We start from the raw sequence: 17,720 nt of genomic DNA, 5'->3' as shown, positions 1-17,720 counted from the left end.
GAGTATACGATAAGTCTAGTGAATAAAAGTTAATTTACATTTGTAATTCATTTTCAAAGTATTATTTCCTAGCTCTGGGTTTCAAAGATGTTACGTCTACAAATTAACGATACATGTATGTAAGAGTAAAATCTTGAGGCTAATTAATTAATGTACCGGTGATCATAAATAGGGGTTGATTATTTTAATATATGTATAAGGGTAAATATGTCAAATATACCCGGCCTAGCACATCATACAATTGTATATACAAGTCATTTGCAATTGCCACATGCAGTAAATACGTCACCGGTAATTGGTAATTTTGTTTGTTATAGAATTGATAGTTTAAAAATCATGTACATACAATTACATGTAAATATTTAAACATATTGGAACGGCGCCGCGATCATGAAAACCGGGAAATTGCGGGAAATTGAACAAATACCCTAATAATATCAATGCATTTCATAAAAGAAATGATTTCATTTTCTTTCTTACATTTTCATAGCTATAAATTAGATGAACGTATATCTACTCGGTTTAAATTTATTAACTAAGAAAGCCTACTATAGTGAACCTAACGGTTTCCATTTAGGTATAATATATTTTTGTTCACTTAAGACCAAGTTCCGTATTTCATTCTAAATACACGCATGCATGTAATTTATAAATTAGATATAATTGATTGTTACAAACTGAATGGTTTGTCAAAATCTTTTCAAGTAAACACATTTAATACAGTGATTCAATATCCACTGATATATAGGATATAAAAACGCTCATATATATGTAAGTTGCCGTGGCGCAGAGGAAGTGTGGTGATTCTAGTAAACTAAGGGTCTCGGGTTCAGTTCTCGCCGTGGCCGGTTTTTTTTTTGTGTTTTTTTTTCATTTTTCTTTCTAGAACAAAAACCGTTTTAATACCTTTTCTTTCATAAAGTTAATACATTTTGTTGGAAATTAAGCACAATATTGAAATAATTTTTTTAATGGCTTAAAGGTGGCTTAAAGGTAGCTTAAAGGTGGCTTAAAGGTGGCTTTAAAAAGTTTGGACATTAAGGACCTATAAGTTGTCCTTAAAGGTGGCTTAAAGGTGGCTTAAAGATAGTCTTTAAGCTGCCTTTAAGCCATCTTTACGCTTTCTTTAAGCCATCTTTAAGCAACACATATAGCTTAAAGGTAGCTTAAAGGTGGCTTAAAGATCGTCTTTAAGCTACCTTTAAGCATCTTTAAGCTATCTTTAAGGAGAACTTAAAGATGGTCATTCATCCTGTGCGTGTTATCAATATCTGTTAAATACCAGATTGAGTGTTTTTCGTTGTATACGGAATTCATATTGAAAAGTGTCAAATAAAGTACGGTGTCGGAAATGATGCAGACTACTTTTTACAACATGGCGTATCTTTTAAACTATGAACTTGACTAAGTCACAAATATTGATGCTCACCAATACAAATGAAACAGTGCCATGTGACAGTTAATCTCCTATTGAAAAGATATATCCCCTATATCTTGCTAAACCGTATCTACGTGGCAACGTCTATTCGTAAAGGTTTTGAGATACTGAATACGTTCTTTTGATCAAGGGTAAAAAACCTGTAGCAGATTTATTTATGCATGAAACATTTATTCTCAATTAATGGCTTTATTTACTTTATAATATTTTACCTTACTAATGCTTATTGTTAAAAGATAATGCATCTACAATGAAGACACATTATGAATCTAGATTTAAGTTCACAGATATATATTCAAAATTCTTCTCCTGAAAAAACTTCTTTGTATTTGTTCTCATTCTGATTTGTACTTTACTTAACGTAAACTGTGTCAATGTAGAAATGTTGAATTAGATATTTTGTGGAAAATTAATCCTTTTATTTAAAAATGAATGAAGTTTGTAAAGTGACCTTAATCAAAATGTTATCATAGTAAAAGATGGTCTTCTCCAGATACAAACAATTATATTTACATTTTTCAGTGTCTTTGCCTACGATGACACTATATATCAATTTTGAACTATACAGTCCAACAGATTCAAAAGACGTATAATTGAAGCACAAACGGGGTTTACTTATTTAAATTCAAATATTCAATAGTACAATTGCTGAACATTATACAAATATAAGTAATAAGGAATCATTCATAAAATACTATGGGATGATAATTTCGGTCGGGGCGCGATCAAATTTATCATTGATCATAAAACCCTTGGGGCTTTATTTGATTTGATCATCGCGCCCTGACCATAATTATCACCTCATAATACTCAACGAATGATTCCTTATTTTTTTATTACAAGTCTTTCTTTCTACCATTCTTAATTATTAAAGGGTCCAGCATTTTGTTTCTACAATGACTCTGTCTTTGAAGACAAGGATTGGGAAGGAATTAGAATGGTCAGAAAGAGCAACAAACATGACGATCCACTGAAAGTGGGAAAGTTTGGAATCGGATTCAAATCTGTTTTTCACATAACAGGTACGTTCGTATAATGTATAAACCTAAATATGGACTTTTTAGTTGGCACCATAATTTAATAGGTTACAAAATTTCTAAGTGGTTTTACTAAGAGTTGATGAAGTTTTTAATAGGGTATAACAAATAAAACGAACTTTTAAACATTATCTCACTCTGTGAAATGATAAAAATAAACAATATCTCATTCATCAAATCACTAGTTGTCTGTCATACCTCCGTTTTAAGTACAACTGCAATAATATCATGGTTTTAACCTAAGGATATACCTTTTATAGCAAAGAAGCATTTTAAAATGAATTTCTTTAGTAAAAATTTACATTTTGCATGCCACTGATACATACAAAACGTTCAACCAATGTGTATTTATAAGCAGTGGCGAGTTATGACTCAAGTAGAGTAGATCTGTTTGATAAAAATCAAACATCATGTGCCCTTGGATATCATATTGGTGTATTGCAAGAACTATCACGGATAGCTAATATCACTGTTCGAATAACTTAGTACTCTTGCATATTAAGCAGTATTAAAACTGCCACAAAATTCCTAACCGTTTGAAACTGTCATTGAACTTTAACTCTGCAGAGAGCTACTAAAAGAAGATTACTCTAGATTTCCTAACGAATAAGTTTAACAACAAGCGCCATAATTTTAGACAAAACAAAGTAGTTTATATTTAAAATCCCAAGAATTTTGAGTACTTCAAACCAACAATGCAAAACATCTTGCTTTCAAATTTTTTGGTTATCGGTTTTGACATGATCATAATATTTTTAAAAGCACATGTTGGTAATTTACTTAAATTATTGAAAGATACCACAGGACAGAAACAACCAGGAATTAAAGTCTGGGTTTCAATAGTAACAAGAGCTTTATCATCCGAAAATATAGTTATGATGATGAGAAATTGTTCTCATGATTGAAAACAATGGTACAATGTCAAAATTTTTTTTTTCAAAGTTTCTTCTACATGTAAAAGAAAAAAACCATAAGTCTCAAACATTAATTGCAAAATGTTTTTCTATCTATATAGATACTGTTACGGTGATTAGTGGAACATCAATATTGTTCATTGATCCATTGTATGAGGAGATTGATCCCAGAAAAGTTTGTTGCCAGGTATCAATATCAGATTTTGTGCAGCAAGATGTGTGTGGTCCGCAAGGATTAGAAGCTTTATACAACTTTTTTGGAATTAATGAAGACACCATCAAAGAGGGGAATTTTGCTGGAACAGTGTTCTATTTCCCCCTTAGAAATTCACCATCAAACTTGTCGGAAAATGTTTATACACCACATAAAGTTTCAAACCTCCTAGCATCATTCAAGAAGGAAATTAGCTCCGAAATGCTATTTCTTACATCAATTGAAGAAATTGGATTGTTCAATATGGAAAAAAGCAGCTGGAAATCTGATACTGTAGTTTCATTAGATGATAATTGTGCCAAAGGTATCAGAGAAGACAGAGAACGATACAAAGCTGAAATTAAGTCGATTGAAGATCATATGGAAAGAGATGATCATTGGATTCACCATTGTGATTCTGTTTGGATGAAGTGTACTGTTACATTCAATGTTGAGATAGATGAAAAAACATCAAGAGAAGAGTGGCTGGTTATCAATTATTTTCATGCAGGTGCCATGAGTGCTAAAATCTCAAATCTTATTAGAAACAGGAGGTCTAAATACAGACCATACATTGGTATTGCAGCACGGCTTGATCAACCCATTTCATGTGGTCAGATATTCTGTTTTCTACCTCTACCTTTTGAGGATGAAAGTTCCACAGGACTGCCTGTCCATGTGAATGGATTTTTTTCACTTGACAGTAATAGACAACATATAAAATGGCCTTCCCATGATCAAACAAGTAGCGATTCACATCTAGAAAATGATATGCTATGGAATGTTTGCATGGTGTGTGAAATTCTACCAATTGTTTATAAAGAACTTTTTGAGGTTTTGCAAACTGACTTCAAATCAACACCAAAGGAATTGAACATATTTTACAATTGCATTCCTAGAATGACAAAAATTAAGCACAACTGGGCCAGTGTTGGAAAAAAAATAAATGAATATTTGCTGGAGTCAAGCATACCGTGTATTGAGAAAAGAACGTGGGTGCCTATGAGGGGTGCTTATTTCGCCAACTTCAAAGAAGACATCCAACAGAATGTGAAGGACTCTGTTATAGATGCTTTCTTGAAATGTGGACAAAATGTCGTTATTCTTGGGGAACATGTGGATCTATTTCAACAATGGAGTAGTCTTGCAGACATAAATTATACAACTCCTTTGAAAACTCGAAATCTACTAAAAATGAAAAATGGATACAAAGGGCTTCAAAGAAGTTGCAAAGAACATATTCTTATGTATTGCTGCAGTGATGGCGAGATGTCTGACCTGGAGGGAATAGAGTTGTTACCACTCCAAAACAAGAGTTACACCACTTTTCAGCACAAACAAAGAGGGGAACAAGAAATCATTTATTTGTGTGAAAAAGAAGAATTGGAAATTCTGATTGGCAAAGAATGTTCTCTTGCATTAAAAGACTCAACTGAATTTGGGCACTTATTAGAGAAACTTGCCAGTTCAGGTATATAGTTTTTCTTCATATTTTAGCTATTCTTGATCAAAGTTTAATTGTATAAAGACTGATACATAAATTTCAAAATAATTAGTTAAAGGTCATACGACAAGTTCCTCAATTTTATATAGCCTTTTCCAGGAATTTGTTAATGGTTTAGTACTACAGTACCGATCAGACCCAACCTAACACCAGAGTAATCCCCAACTAAACCCTGGGTTTACTTTTGGGGTTTACTCTGGGTTTACTTTTTGAAAATTTGGGTCCACTGGGGGTTTACTTTGGGTTTACTTGGAAATTGCTTTTGAGGTCAACTGTACGTGCGCACTGAAGTGTGAAGCAAACCCGTCTTTTATCTTATCATCCAACTGCCTGTAATTCCTGCCCCTTGTATATTCCGATTACACAGTTAGCTACTGCTTTCAGGGGTATACATCCGACCGGGTTTACTCTCTGTGTCCACTCTTGGTTTACTTTGGGTTTACTCTTGGTTTACTCTGGGTCCACCCAGAAAGTAAACCCAGGGTTAAGTTGGGGTTTACTTTCTGTAAGGTTGGGTCTGATCGGTACTGTACTTTGACAAGCTTTCTTGCAAAAAATTAGGGTACCTTACCAGGCATTTCTGCAGAATACTAAAGTATGCAATTTCCTACATAATCTTGAAAATACACTTGAATTGCTGATAAAAAAAAATAAATAAATATACAACACAGCGAAATTCACTATATTGGAACTCTATCTCGGCCGGGGCAGGGCTATGAACTTACGACCTCTAGAACCTATACGCCTCTGGCAGTAAGCGGCCACGGTTCTAACCACTCAGCCATCTAGACATTTAACCATATCCAAGTAAATTTTAATCATGTGAAAAAATTATTAAATTAGTATTTTTTATTGGAACTCTTTTTTACGAGGAGATACAAAAAAATTCTCGAGGAACGTGTCGTCTGACCTTAAATGGGGATAGGTCATAAATGTAAACACTAGTAAATGATGTATTTTTTAAAATTGTTTAGTATTCCTATACATTTAGAAGACAAGTACATTATTTGGTTAAAGTAAGCAAAGATTCCGGTATATTAAAACATATTTATTCATTTCCCATGAAACAGGATTTTGGTGTTAGTTCTGGTATTTGAAATAATGTAAAGGAAAAGCAGTCATTTTCTCTATTAGAAGTTTAAACATATCAAGGTACTTACTACAACAATGTGAACTTTATTATCACTATGTTAGTTTCAGTAAAAGGAGGAGTGGTGTTGTTTGATGTTTTCTTATAATCACAAAGTCCAACATATCGTGCAAAACTCAAACAATAAGTAAGGATTGTAAATTGTGTCTTAATTGGTTAAATCTCTCAGAGTTTGATTAGGGGGAACTGTAATTAGATATATTCTTTCTGCTCAAAATTTAAATAAGTAGTTGACAAATTGCAAAATAAAAATTATGTTTATGTGTTAAATCCCAGAAAATGGTTTGGTTAATTTGGATAAAAATACACAATGATTGGTCAATAAATAATCAATTAATACTACTCATTTAAAATGATCCGCACATATAGTACGGGCAGTTGAGTAAACCTTTTCGGTCATTAGAGTAAAACCATGCGACAATCATATTTTTATTATTGACTGATAGCGATGTTTGCTGTATGGGCTCTAAGTTTCGGAATATTCGTCAACTATGAGCAGAATCATATCATTATTTTAACATTATGACAAAAATGTATTTTTTTCAACTTTGAGATGACTGAACTTTTTACCGTTGATCATTCTCTAAACATTTATAGTCACTGTAAATGATGCAATAATATTAATCTTACGTTTGTTTTTTTAGTATTTTTTTTTATTTTGCAGGTTTCTATGCCTTTCGAAATATGTGTTCGAGTACCTTGTTTCGGTTTTTAAACGACATTGTAAAAAAGGCAGAAAGTAATACCGATAAGCCAATGCTGCTTAGACACTCAAGTGCTGTTTTTGGAGACATATGGCTTGCTAAAGTATGGCAATATCTTACAAATAGCTTTAGGCAACAAATCTCACTTGACACTGTGCAAGAGTTGTGTCTTGTTAAAACGAAGGAATCAGATGAACTGAAAAAGGTTTCCGACTCGTTTATTTGTGAGACAGGCATAAATGATTGTCTCATAAAAACTTTGGCATATTTCAGAATTTGGGTTGTGGATACGACATTTCATGACAGTTATTTGCTGAAGCCAGGAAAAGGGATTGCTCAAGAATTAAATAGTGAAGGAAAGAGTAAAGTTTTGGAAAAATGTAATGCAAATGATGTGATTTCATTTAACAATCAGAGCACTGACACAGAAAAGGAATTGCTCAAAGAATTCTTACCAGATTCAATAAAAAAATCATTGATGTCATCCTTACGAGGACTGAGCATATTCAAATGTTTTTCAAATGCTCATACAGTTTGTTTTGATTACACGTCTTTAGATCAATGTGACAGAGTTTACATTGGAAACAGGGATTTTCCAATTCCGTTTCCAAAGAAAATAATTATGTCTACAAACAGACTTGAAGAAAGACTTTTACTCGAGCTGAATGCCTCCAAGTTTGATTTAACTGACTGTGTACAGAGTTTGCTGGAAGAAAATGGTGAACGACTTATTGAAGTCAATGATGATGACAAACGCAAGTTTTGTTTTTATGTTTTAGGGAAAAGATCAGAACTTAGAAATTGGGAGGATATTCAAACACGCTTGAATAAAGTCAAATTTATAAAAAATGGAACCAAACAGCTTTACAGTGCAAATGAGCTCTATGATCCAAATGATTTGGTTCTTAAAGATTTGTTTCTTGGCGAGTTCAGATTTCCTAAAGAGCATGGAAAAGAAATGTCTCTTCTTTGCACCTTGACGTTTCAGAAAAATCAAAGTAAAGAGTTTTTTAAAGACATTTTTCACACGTGTCAAAATTTTGAAAAGAATACAACAGTCTTAAAGGAAAAAAAATCCAATGCCCTGTTACAAATTTTAAGACAGGATCCTCAGATTGTAGAGGAAATTTACACATTCAAAGTTGTGCCGTTTAAAGAAGAAAGGAACACAAACTATCCAAAGTCAATGAACTGGTACACAAATCCAGAAACATTTGTCTCTTTTGAGATGATGTATAGTGCACAGTATATATTTATTATTGGATCAGTGGTTCCGACACCCAAAACAGAATGGGAGGAGTTTGTTGGATCAATGCAACCAGCGTTGCCTGATGTCATTAAACATTTTCACAACATTGTTATGTGTTATGATGAAGATGAACACGCAGGATATTGTTTTATGATGGAGAAAGTTTATCAGTATTTAGCAAGACAAAAACATTGCGATATAGTTCAGCAGCTTCCAGTCAATTGCGTTTTTACAGAAAAGGGATTTTTGCCAGCTAGTAACATTTATATAGAACGCAATAAATCGGATATGGATTTGAAACCATATTTCATCCCATTGCCAAAAGAATACATTGTATTGAAGGATATGTTTGAAACTTTTGGTTGCAAAAAGAGTCAATCGAGCTCTCTACTTATCGAGTCTCTAAATGAAATTGACAAAATTCAACTGGATAAAAATAATGAGTCCGACAGCAGAGAGGATCTAACAAAGGCAAAAAACATCCTTAAAAAGTTGTCAGAACTCACGAAAGAAGAACTGTCTGATATAAAAGATGAAATTAAAGTGCCAATTCAATCGATGAGCTCAGATAAATTGGAGTTTAAATTTGCCAAAAAATGTGCATATTCAGATTCAGATTCAGATTGGTTCAATAAAACTTTTTCAGAGGAAGATAATGTATGTCTGATTCACTCAGAAATTGACAAAGGAATTGCTGAAAAAATTGGTGTAAAGTCATTGAAAAAGTTTACTATATCAGACGCTGAAGAAATTTGTTCTGAATTTGGACAATCGGAGCCTCTTACACAGCGGTTGAATCGTCTTTTAGAAGAAGGATACACGGATGGTCTCTCTGTTCCAAAAGAACTCATTCAAAATGCAGATGATGCTGGTGCGTCTGAAGTATGTTTTCTCTACGATGAAAGGGAAAACGAAGATGCAAAATGTTGTCTTTTGGATTCTGGAATGGAAGAATGCCAAGGGCCAGCCTTATGGGCTTTCAACAATGCAGTTTTCTCGTCTCGTGATTTTGAAAACATCCAAAAACTAAGTGCTGGAACGAAAAAGCATGACACAACAAAAATAGGGAAATTTGGTTTGGGATTCAATGCAGTGTATAATTTAACAGATGTTCCAAGTTTTGTAAGTGGAACACATTTGGTGTATTTAGATCCACACGGCAAATATTTGGGAGATGCAATTGTAAACAAAAGAAGTCCCGGGATTAAGCTTAATCTTAAAAATGGTGTAATGCTTCGCAAATTGGTGAATCAATTCAAGCCTTATCAGAATGTGTTTGGATTTAGATCATCAGTTTTTTCAGAAAACGAGATGTACAAAGGAACATTATTCAGATTCCCTCTCCGTTCAAAACCCCAATCCATGACAAGCGAAATCAGCAACAAAGAATACTCTTCCAAAGAAATGGAAAAACTAATGAAACAGTTCTGCAATGCTAGTGGAAATATGATTCTTTTTACACAAAGCGTAAAACAGATCAAAATTTTTCACGTAGATAAAGACTGCATCAATCCTGATGAAGAAATGAGGCTGGTACTTACAATCACGAAAGAAGAAAATTACGGAGAAACTTTTAAAAAGTGGGAAAACAATATATTAAAAGCAGCGTCTGAACATTGCGTCTCAAAAATGCATTTATCAAAATTTCTTGCAACATTCCAAACAAAGATAATCTTATCAAGTGAAGGCCACTCATGGATTGATCAAAGTTCGAGACTCTATGAGGAAACTAATTGGGTAATATCGTGGGCACTAGGACAAAGTAGATCCCTGAGACTATTCCATGAGAAAAAAAGTGATGGTGCACTTCCAATATCAAGTGTTGGAATTCCAGTATGTATATCAAATGGACATTTTTCTCCTGTATTTCTTGGAACAAGGAATCCTGATTTGAACAGGTTCGGATTTTATGAAACGGGTCACCTATTTTGCTTTTTACCATTACCAATTAAAAGCCCACTTGCTTTCCATGTAAATGGAACCTTTGCTTTATCCTCAGACCGTCAACGGCTTTTGACTAGAACTGAAGATGACAAAGATAACACACGGCAATATGTTTGGAATGATTCTTTACTATCAGATGCAACATTAGAAGCCATTTTAGAACTCTTAACTGTGATAAACGATTCTGCAACAGAAAATTATATGGGCTATGAGTTGTGGCCAACAACAGGTGAAGATATATTATGGGGCACATTACAAGATGAGTTCTTCAAAGCTGTTGTAGAACGTATGTTGTGCGTATTCAAAACGTATCAAGGATATAAAACCTTTCAAGAATGCATATTTTTGCATGTAGAAATCAAGTCAGATGAGCATCTAAATAGGATTGCATTTGATATTTTAAAAGAAAATCCACTGGACGGAAAAATCATCACGGATATACCAGATGAAATTTACCAAAAATTGGAAGCTTGCCATAAAAAAACTTTTGATAATCACGTGGTTTCGTATGAAAAGTTCATCACATATTCATTTTTACCAAATATAGCAAAGTATTCTGGAGATGTCTATGACAAAATAGTGTTAGGAGCACTTCGTTCAAAACATAAGAGCATTTTAATGGCATTGGAAGACTGTAATTGCATAACAACTTGCACAGAAGATTTGCGGAAGTCTCCTAAAGATCTAGTTCACCCTCGCTCTTTGGTTTCTGGGATATTCTTAAATGAAAATGAAAGATTTCCTTCAGAATTGTTTTGCAATGAAAAAGACTTGGATGTTCTTGTAAGTCTAGGAATGATGAAAGAAGAAATACAATTTGACCTTTTGAAAATACAAACCACGAAAGTGAAAAAACTATCAACAAGGTGCACTGAATGTGCTTTTCTTTGCTCAAAAGAAATTGTCAATTATGTAAGTCGAAAAGTTCCAAAAGCATCAAGGAATCAACTTTCTGATATACCTTTCCTACCTGTAAAAGAAAAACCAGATAACTGGCCACCTATTAAATGGGCTACTGATGCCTCAGTTCAGATAAATATGAAATGCTCCGATCACAAACATGTTAAAAGCAGCGTTCAACTTTTTGAAAGACCATGCAATTTATTCCTCCCCAACTTACTAAACTTAGTAGGCTGTTCTAAACCCCTTCTTGGAAGATTTGACGATTTTTCGATACAATTTTATGAGCTACAACTGCTTGGTTTGAAAACAGAAAAAGATATTGACGTGAAAACTCTGCAATGTCAAGTCACGGAACTGACAAAGACACCAGAAAATGCCCAAATTAAAGAGATTGAAGAAATGTGCAGAGAGCTTTATAGAACAATTTCTGACCGATTGACAGAGCAAGATGTCAAAGATTTTGTTTGCAATGAACTATCGAAATTACCTTGCATTATTACTGAGAAAACTTTTGTCTATCCGAAACAGGTTGTTTTATCATTGATGCATGACTGCAGTCCGTATTTTTATGGATTAAGACCGTGGTGTGCTAGAAGTTTTACTCCTTTAATGGAACAATGTGGAGTCAGAAGTTTTTTCGAATCGTGCGAGATCATTGACGCACTGTTCCGCATTAAAATTCAACACGATGGGAAAAGGTTGTCAAAAGATGCATTAGGTTTGGTTTCTCGAATAACAAATCTTTTTGAAGACTCTCACTTTATTCAAGCTGAAAACCTTTTCCTTCCAGATACAAATGGATTTTTTTGTCATGTGAATGATTTATGCATCAATGATCTTGATTGGATATCCACAACGGAATCAATGAAAGTTCTAAATGCAACAATATCTCAAAAAGTTGCAGAAATGGCAGGCATTAAATCTAAAAGAGTCCAGAGTATATTGAATGATTCTGAAGAATTGGGTGAAGACTTTGGACAACATGAGGATCTAACAAGTCGAATCAAACGAATTCTAGACGGATATCCACAAGGAAGTATATTAAAGGAACTTCTTCAAAATGCTGATGATGCAGGGGCGACGGAGTTGCACTTCATAAAAGATTTTAGATTTCATGGAACTGAGCACATATTCAGTGACACTTGGAAAGAGTTACAAGGCCCAGCCCTCTGTGTATATAATGATAGTGTATTTACTGAAAAAGACTTGAAAGGTATTCAGAATTTAGGAATAGGAAGCAAGGGAGAAGACCCCACATCCACAGGGCAGTATGGAGTTGGTTTCAATGTTGTGTATCATCTTACTGACGCTCCATCATTTTTAACCAGGGATTTGAAAAGTAAATTGGATACATACTGTGTACTTGATCCCCAACAAAAATACATTTCTTGTGCTTCATTGAATAAAACCGGTAGAAAATTTCGAAATGCATCCGATATGGTAAGAAAAAAATTTACAGACATCATGCCTTGCTTTTTAGAGAAAAGCAACATTTGGAAATCATCTCGAGGAACTTTGTTTCGATTTCCACTCCGATGCAATCACGATTCTTTACTTTCTCATAAAGTTACAAGTTGTGAAGATTTAAATGTTATGATGGATATGTTGAAAAACGAGATAGCTGAATGTCTTATTTTTCTCCATAACGTTAGAAAAATAAGTATTTCTTCAGTAAAAGAAGATGGATCTTTGGAAAATGAGTTCAATGTCACTGCCGAAATATCAAACAAATCAGACGAAGAAGATTTTCAAATTTTAGCTCGAAACGTTCAAGAAAACCTAAAGCAAAATACGTCGTATGCATGTGAAGTGAAAAGAAAGGAAATGAAGTACCTTTTGAACATTCGTATTAATAATGAGTTTGTACAAGAATGGCTGGTCGTCACAGCTTTTGGCTTTATAAATGAAAGTTCCATTCCAACACAAATTCAAAACGCTTATGCAGAGAATCGATTAGCTTTGTTACCTACCTCAGGGATAGCATTTAACCTGAAAAGCGAAAGGTTACCACAGAATAAAGAGGAGCAAAATGTCAAAGAGGAGCCCAAAGACCTTCGAGCATACTGCATTTTGCCACTACCTTTGCACACTGGTTTACCTGTTCATGTAAACGGACACTTTGCGTTAGATCATGAGGCACGGCAAAACATTTGGTGGCCTGAAAAGGAAGATTTAAAATTGTGCTGGAACAAATGTTTAATTGAAAACGCTATTGTTCCGACATATGTTTCTTTTCTACATCACTTAAAACGAATCCTGTTTACCCCAGGTTTTCCTACACATCCCCAGAGTCATTTGAATTTGTTTTACAATGCGTTTCCATGCATGGAAAATATTAGAAATAAAGTTTGGCAACATACAGCGAAAAGGTTTTACAACTGCATTATTGAATCGAACTGTTGTGTTTTCCCAATTGTAAGAAAGGACTACGAAAATTTAGCAATGACACAAGCTGAACAGCAGAAGAGGGACTCGGAAAAAACACAAAAGGTTAGAAATGAAACAACTGAAGCAATAACATTAACATTAGAATCAAAAGATTTAGAAATTAAATGGGTTTCTCTGCTTTCTGGCGACTTTCCAGCTTATTTTGATGACATAAAAAAACAATTAATAGACAATCTAAAGCATCAAAATTACTTTGGACAAAGTTCAATGAAATGGGCTTCACGCGTATCAGATTTCCTTGCGGGTGTTCTTAAAGACCTTGGAATGAATATACTTGATTCGCCAATGCAGATATTCCAGAGTATGGAAGACGCTGGAACTAATGTCCACATTGTTTCACCAAAACATGTGTTGGATTTTTTGAAATCATACAGATCAAGAAAGGTCGGCAAATGTAACATTGAACAAGTAAACGTAGATGTGTCCGAGACAAGATTTCAAAGTATCAATGCAGTTTGTCATATTTTAGATTACTGTTTAAAAGACAGAGATTTAACTGCTTCCGATTTTCAAAATGTCCCTCTTTTACTCTCAGAAGCAAGCAAAATTCATGAATTTGAAGAGAAAAATCAAATATTTTTAACACCAATAAGACATTTGTTGCCTCTATCTGCAAATAAAATTGTACACTATTTGCAAAATGATATGCTTCATACAAGTAGTGTGTTTAAAACGTGTGTTAAAAGTTTACAAATTAAGGACTTGGCAATTCTTATAGATGAAAATGTCCCAGAAAGGTTTCGTAGAGGATCAGTGGAATCCTGGGATAAGAAATCACTACATTTGCCAAATAAGAAGTGGATTAAGCGTTTTTGGCTTTTCCTTTGTAAAAATCTTTTAAGTCTGAGAGAAGAATTCAGTGACAAAAAACAATTACAGAACAAGACGAAACAGAATAAAAACAGTCCTACTGAAGATCTGGGTTGCTCACTGTTAAAATACTTGGGGTTATGCAGTTTCTTGCCTGTGTCAAAAAATGGTGCAGACAAACTATATCCTTTAGGTGAGGGAAAACACGTTTTTAAATTTTTGCCAAACTCTGACTGCCCCGAGCAAGTGGCATTGAATCGGATGAATGTTCCCGTGTTGGATGAACAGTGTTTATTTAAAGTAAGAGAAGAACAACATTTTGACCGGTGCCTTATATTAGAGATAACAGGAAACTTGGTAGCTACATTAGAAAGTGCAATAGATACATTGAATTGCGTCTATGTAAATAAAAACACCCTTAATCTTGACAAAAATGCTTGTGCAACAATGCTGGAGTTTTTTGTGAGACATATGGATATATTTGAAAAGAATCCAAGTTGCAAAAACAAACTTAGAAACTTGCCTTTTTATTGTGGTTTAGATAACACGCTAGTCGCATTGTCGGAAAATGACATCATTGTGTTGCCTGAAGAAATGCCTGAATGTGGTATTCACACATTTGGACTGCAAATATCAAAAGTATTCATTAGACAAGAAAGTGTATCGGCACAGTTTTTTACTTTTTTAGGTTGTATTACGATAACAGCTACAGAGTTATACATCAATTACATTCTGCCTTATTTCAAGAAAATGCCATCGACAGCTATTCTACATCACGTGATGTTTATCAAAAACGAAATCTTTCCTCAACTGTTGTTGAATAAAAATGAGAAAACCGGAATGTTAAAAGATTTACTAGAAAATATTGCGTTCATACCGGACGGAAATGGCAAGCTAGAAAGTGCATGTAAATTTTTTAACCCACATGTAGAAATTTTCATGACAAAAAATAAACTTTGTCAACCAAATGAGCTTCCCCCTTCTCCTTTTAACCAAAAGGAATGGGAACCGTTTTTAGTATACTGTGGAATGAAAAACTGTATTACGACAGATATTTTTCTAGACTTGGCAGATCGATTGGAAACACTGGCAAAATATCAGGGCATTAATCGTGTAGTAAAGGAAAACTCTGAACGCATGGTTAGAATACTCTTTTCGGACCGATTGCCGTCCACACAAATTTCGTTTCAGAGAATTCAATATGCGAAGTTCCTTATTCCACTCGAAATACATAAAAATTTGCTGACTATTGCTCCTGGAACAGACAGAAAAAATCGTCTTCTTTGCTTCCATAATACAACATTGCCATCAAATAAACTTTTAGTATGGACGGTGATGGACGCTGTTTCAAATGATATTTCAAATATAATGAGCAGGGTTGATATAAGTGTTGCTGTAGAGAAATGTGGGTTCTTAGAAGAACCGTATCAAGAAACTGTAATAAACCATACAGTCAATGTGTGCAATGCCCTTAAAAAGAGTATAAGAACCTTGTGCTCTGTAAAACCTGAAGTGGAAGATTTTGTCACAAGAATGATGACACAAATATATGCATTTTTGCAGAAAAATTTGAGAAACGAAAATGTGTGTTGTATGAAAAACATTCCATTTATTTTTATCTGTGAGCGAAAAATATTTGTTTCGCCTAAGCAAGTTGTTTTGAGTATCAATAAAGATGAAGAAATACCGCCTTATTTGTTTAAGACTTCGTCGGAATTTGGACAATTTCATTCTCTTTTTGAAACACACGGAGCAGCAAAATTCCTAACATGTACTTTTATAGCAAATGTGCTCCTTGAAATATGGAATAAGTCCAAAGGAAACATTCTCGAGCCAAACGAAAGATCGAGTACTAATAAGGCAGTTAATACTCTGTTTTCAAAACTCAAAACAAGAGATGAAATAGATTTCAATGTGCCAGTTCTTTACTTACCAGGCAAGAACAATTCTTTGATACAGAGCAGTGCATTATTATTTATCGATGACAGGCTGTTAGAAGACAGAATTGGGAATAATATGCCTGATATGGAATACTTTGTTGGATTTGAACAACTGGGTATAAAAGTCTATGATCCTGTGTCTGAAATATGTAGACTTCCAGAAAAACATAGACCACATTTTCTATCGAAAGTTGTGATAGAGCAGTTAGATGCGGATTGTAAACAAAACCTAAAATCGTCAACATACGCACAACATTTACAAAAACTAATACATTGTCAACATTTTCTTGATGGTGTATGCAGACTTATCAGAGATGAGCAATACAAAAATGACTGTTTTTGTGAAAAAGAAGTAGAAATAGAAATAGGGAAAAAACTTCAGTTAGTCGAAGTAAAATGCGTCGACAAGCTAACAACTGTTATGACGTACAAAAATAAAATATTGCCAAATACTAGTAAACAAAAGTCAATATTTTCGGTCAAAGAAAGCAACGATACTAAAATGGAAAAATTATGTATTTATTTTGAAGCAGCTGGAAATCCAGATGATTCTACTTGGCTGAAAAACTTTACCAAGCAGGTTGCGATCACCATGAATAGATACTTAGGAAAACCACTTAAAGAAAACAATATTCATCTTCCAGACTTACTAAAATGCATTCTCTCGCCAATGTCAATAGAAAGGGAATTAGACAATCTTGGCATATGTAGAATAGACGAAAAAAATCTTTCAAAAGAAACGTTTATTCTAGTACTTGGAGATGAAATTCCCATGGACCTTCTACAAAAGTTGAAAAACGACTGCACGAACATATATCCAGAAGAATATGTGGCGTATGAACAGTTCAGATCCATGGATAGTAAAAACAATATTAATGAGAATGAACCGATGTTTATTTTAGCAAAAGTGCTCAAAATTCATTATCAACAGCATATTAATCTGAATGAAGATGAGTTACCAATCGGCTATTTAATCGACATTGGGAGTAATCAACAAATAGAAGCTGCTGCATCAAAAGTATATAAATTCAACTGAGAGAATGTTGCTGATGTTCCATTTTAGTTTTGTTTATACAGAAAAAAAGAAATTAGTTTTTCTTTGAATTTCTGAGAGGATAAAAGGAAAATAAGAATACGGAAGAACTTCAAGTAATTAAATCTTGAAAACCCCTTATCAAAATGAGACATTAACATTTTATTAACTTTCTTCGTTTACTTTGTACAAAACAAAATACAGAAACATCATATAACCGGGTCAAGGGGAAAAAAAGCAGGACATTATTAGCGTGAAAAACAATTTGATATATAGTGAATGGTAAATTCATAGTGTATTATGAGGAGTCCTCAATCTAAGCATACAATACAATCGTTTTAACTTGAGAATGAAGCAGAATTCCACCTCCAGACTGCAACATCAAACAACGAGTTGCTAATAAATGCCATCAGGTAATACATTTGTCTTTAGTTGCAGGGCTGTACTATTTTA

General features: G+C 33.9%; 1 protein-coding gene across 5 annotated transcripts in view; it reads left to right on the top strand.

Moving 5' to 3' along the window:
* LOC128155681 (sacsin-like) overlaps positions 1–17,720 on the top strand; it is a 90,580-nt gene that overhangs the window by 70,265 nt on the left and 2,595 nt on the right. For 4 of the 5 annotated variants that reach the window (XR_008239632.1, XR_008239629.1, XR_008239630.1 and 1 more), the window contains 3 exons: positions 2,313–2,460; positions 3,491–5,053; positions 6,901–17,680. Coding sequence is in view for 1 of the 5 variants with exons in the window: in XM_052817514.1 (XP_052673474.1) it covers positions 2,313–2,460 (148 nt within the window). In the remaining 4 variants the exon portion in view is untranslated. The remainder of the gene's footprint in view (positions 1–2,312; positions 2,461–3,490; positions 5,054–6,900; positions 17,681–17,720) is intronic. The other variant, XM_052817514.1, reaches the window with a different exon arrangement.

The sequence above is a fragment of the Crassostrea angulata genome, chromosome 7 (assembly GCF_025612915.1).
Source record: "Crassostrea angulata isolate pt1a10 chromosome 7, ASM2561291v2, whole genome shotgun sequence".
NCBI classification, from domain to species: domain Eukaryota; kingdom Metazoa; phylum Mollusca; class Bivalvia; order Ostreida; family Ostreidae; genus Magallana; species Magallana angulata.
Note: the sequence above shows the minus strand (reverse complement) of the source record. Positions and strands in the feature narration are given on the sequence as shown.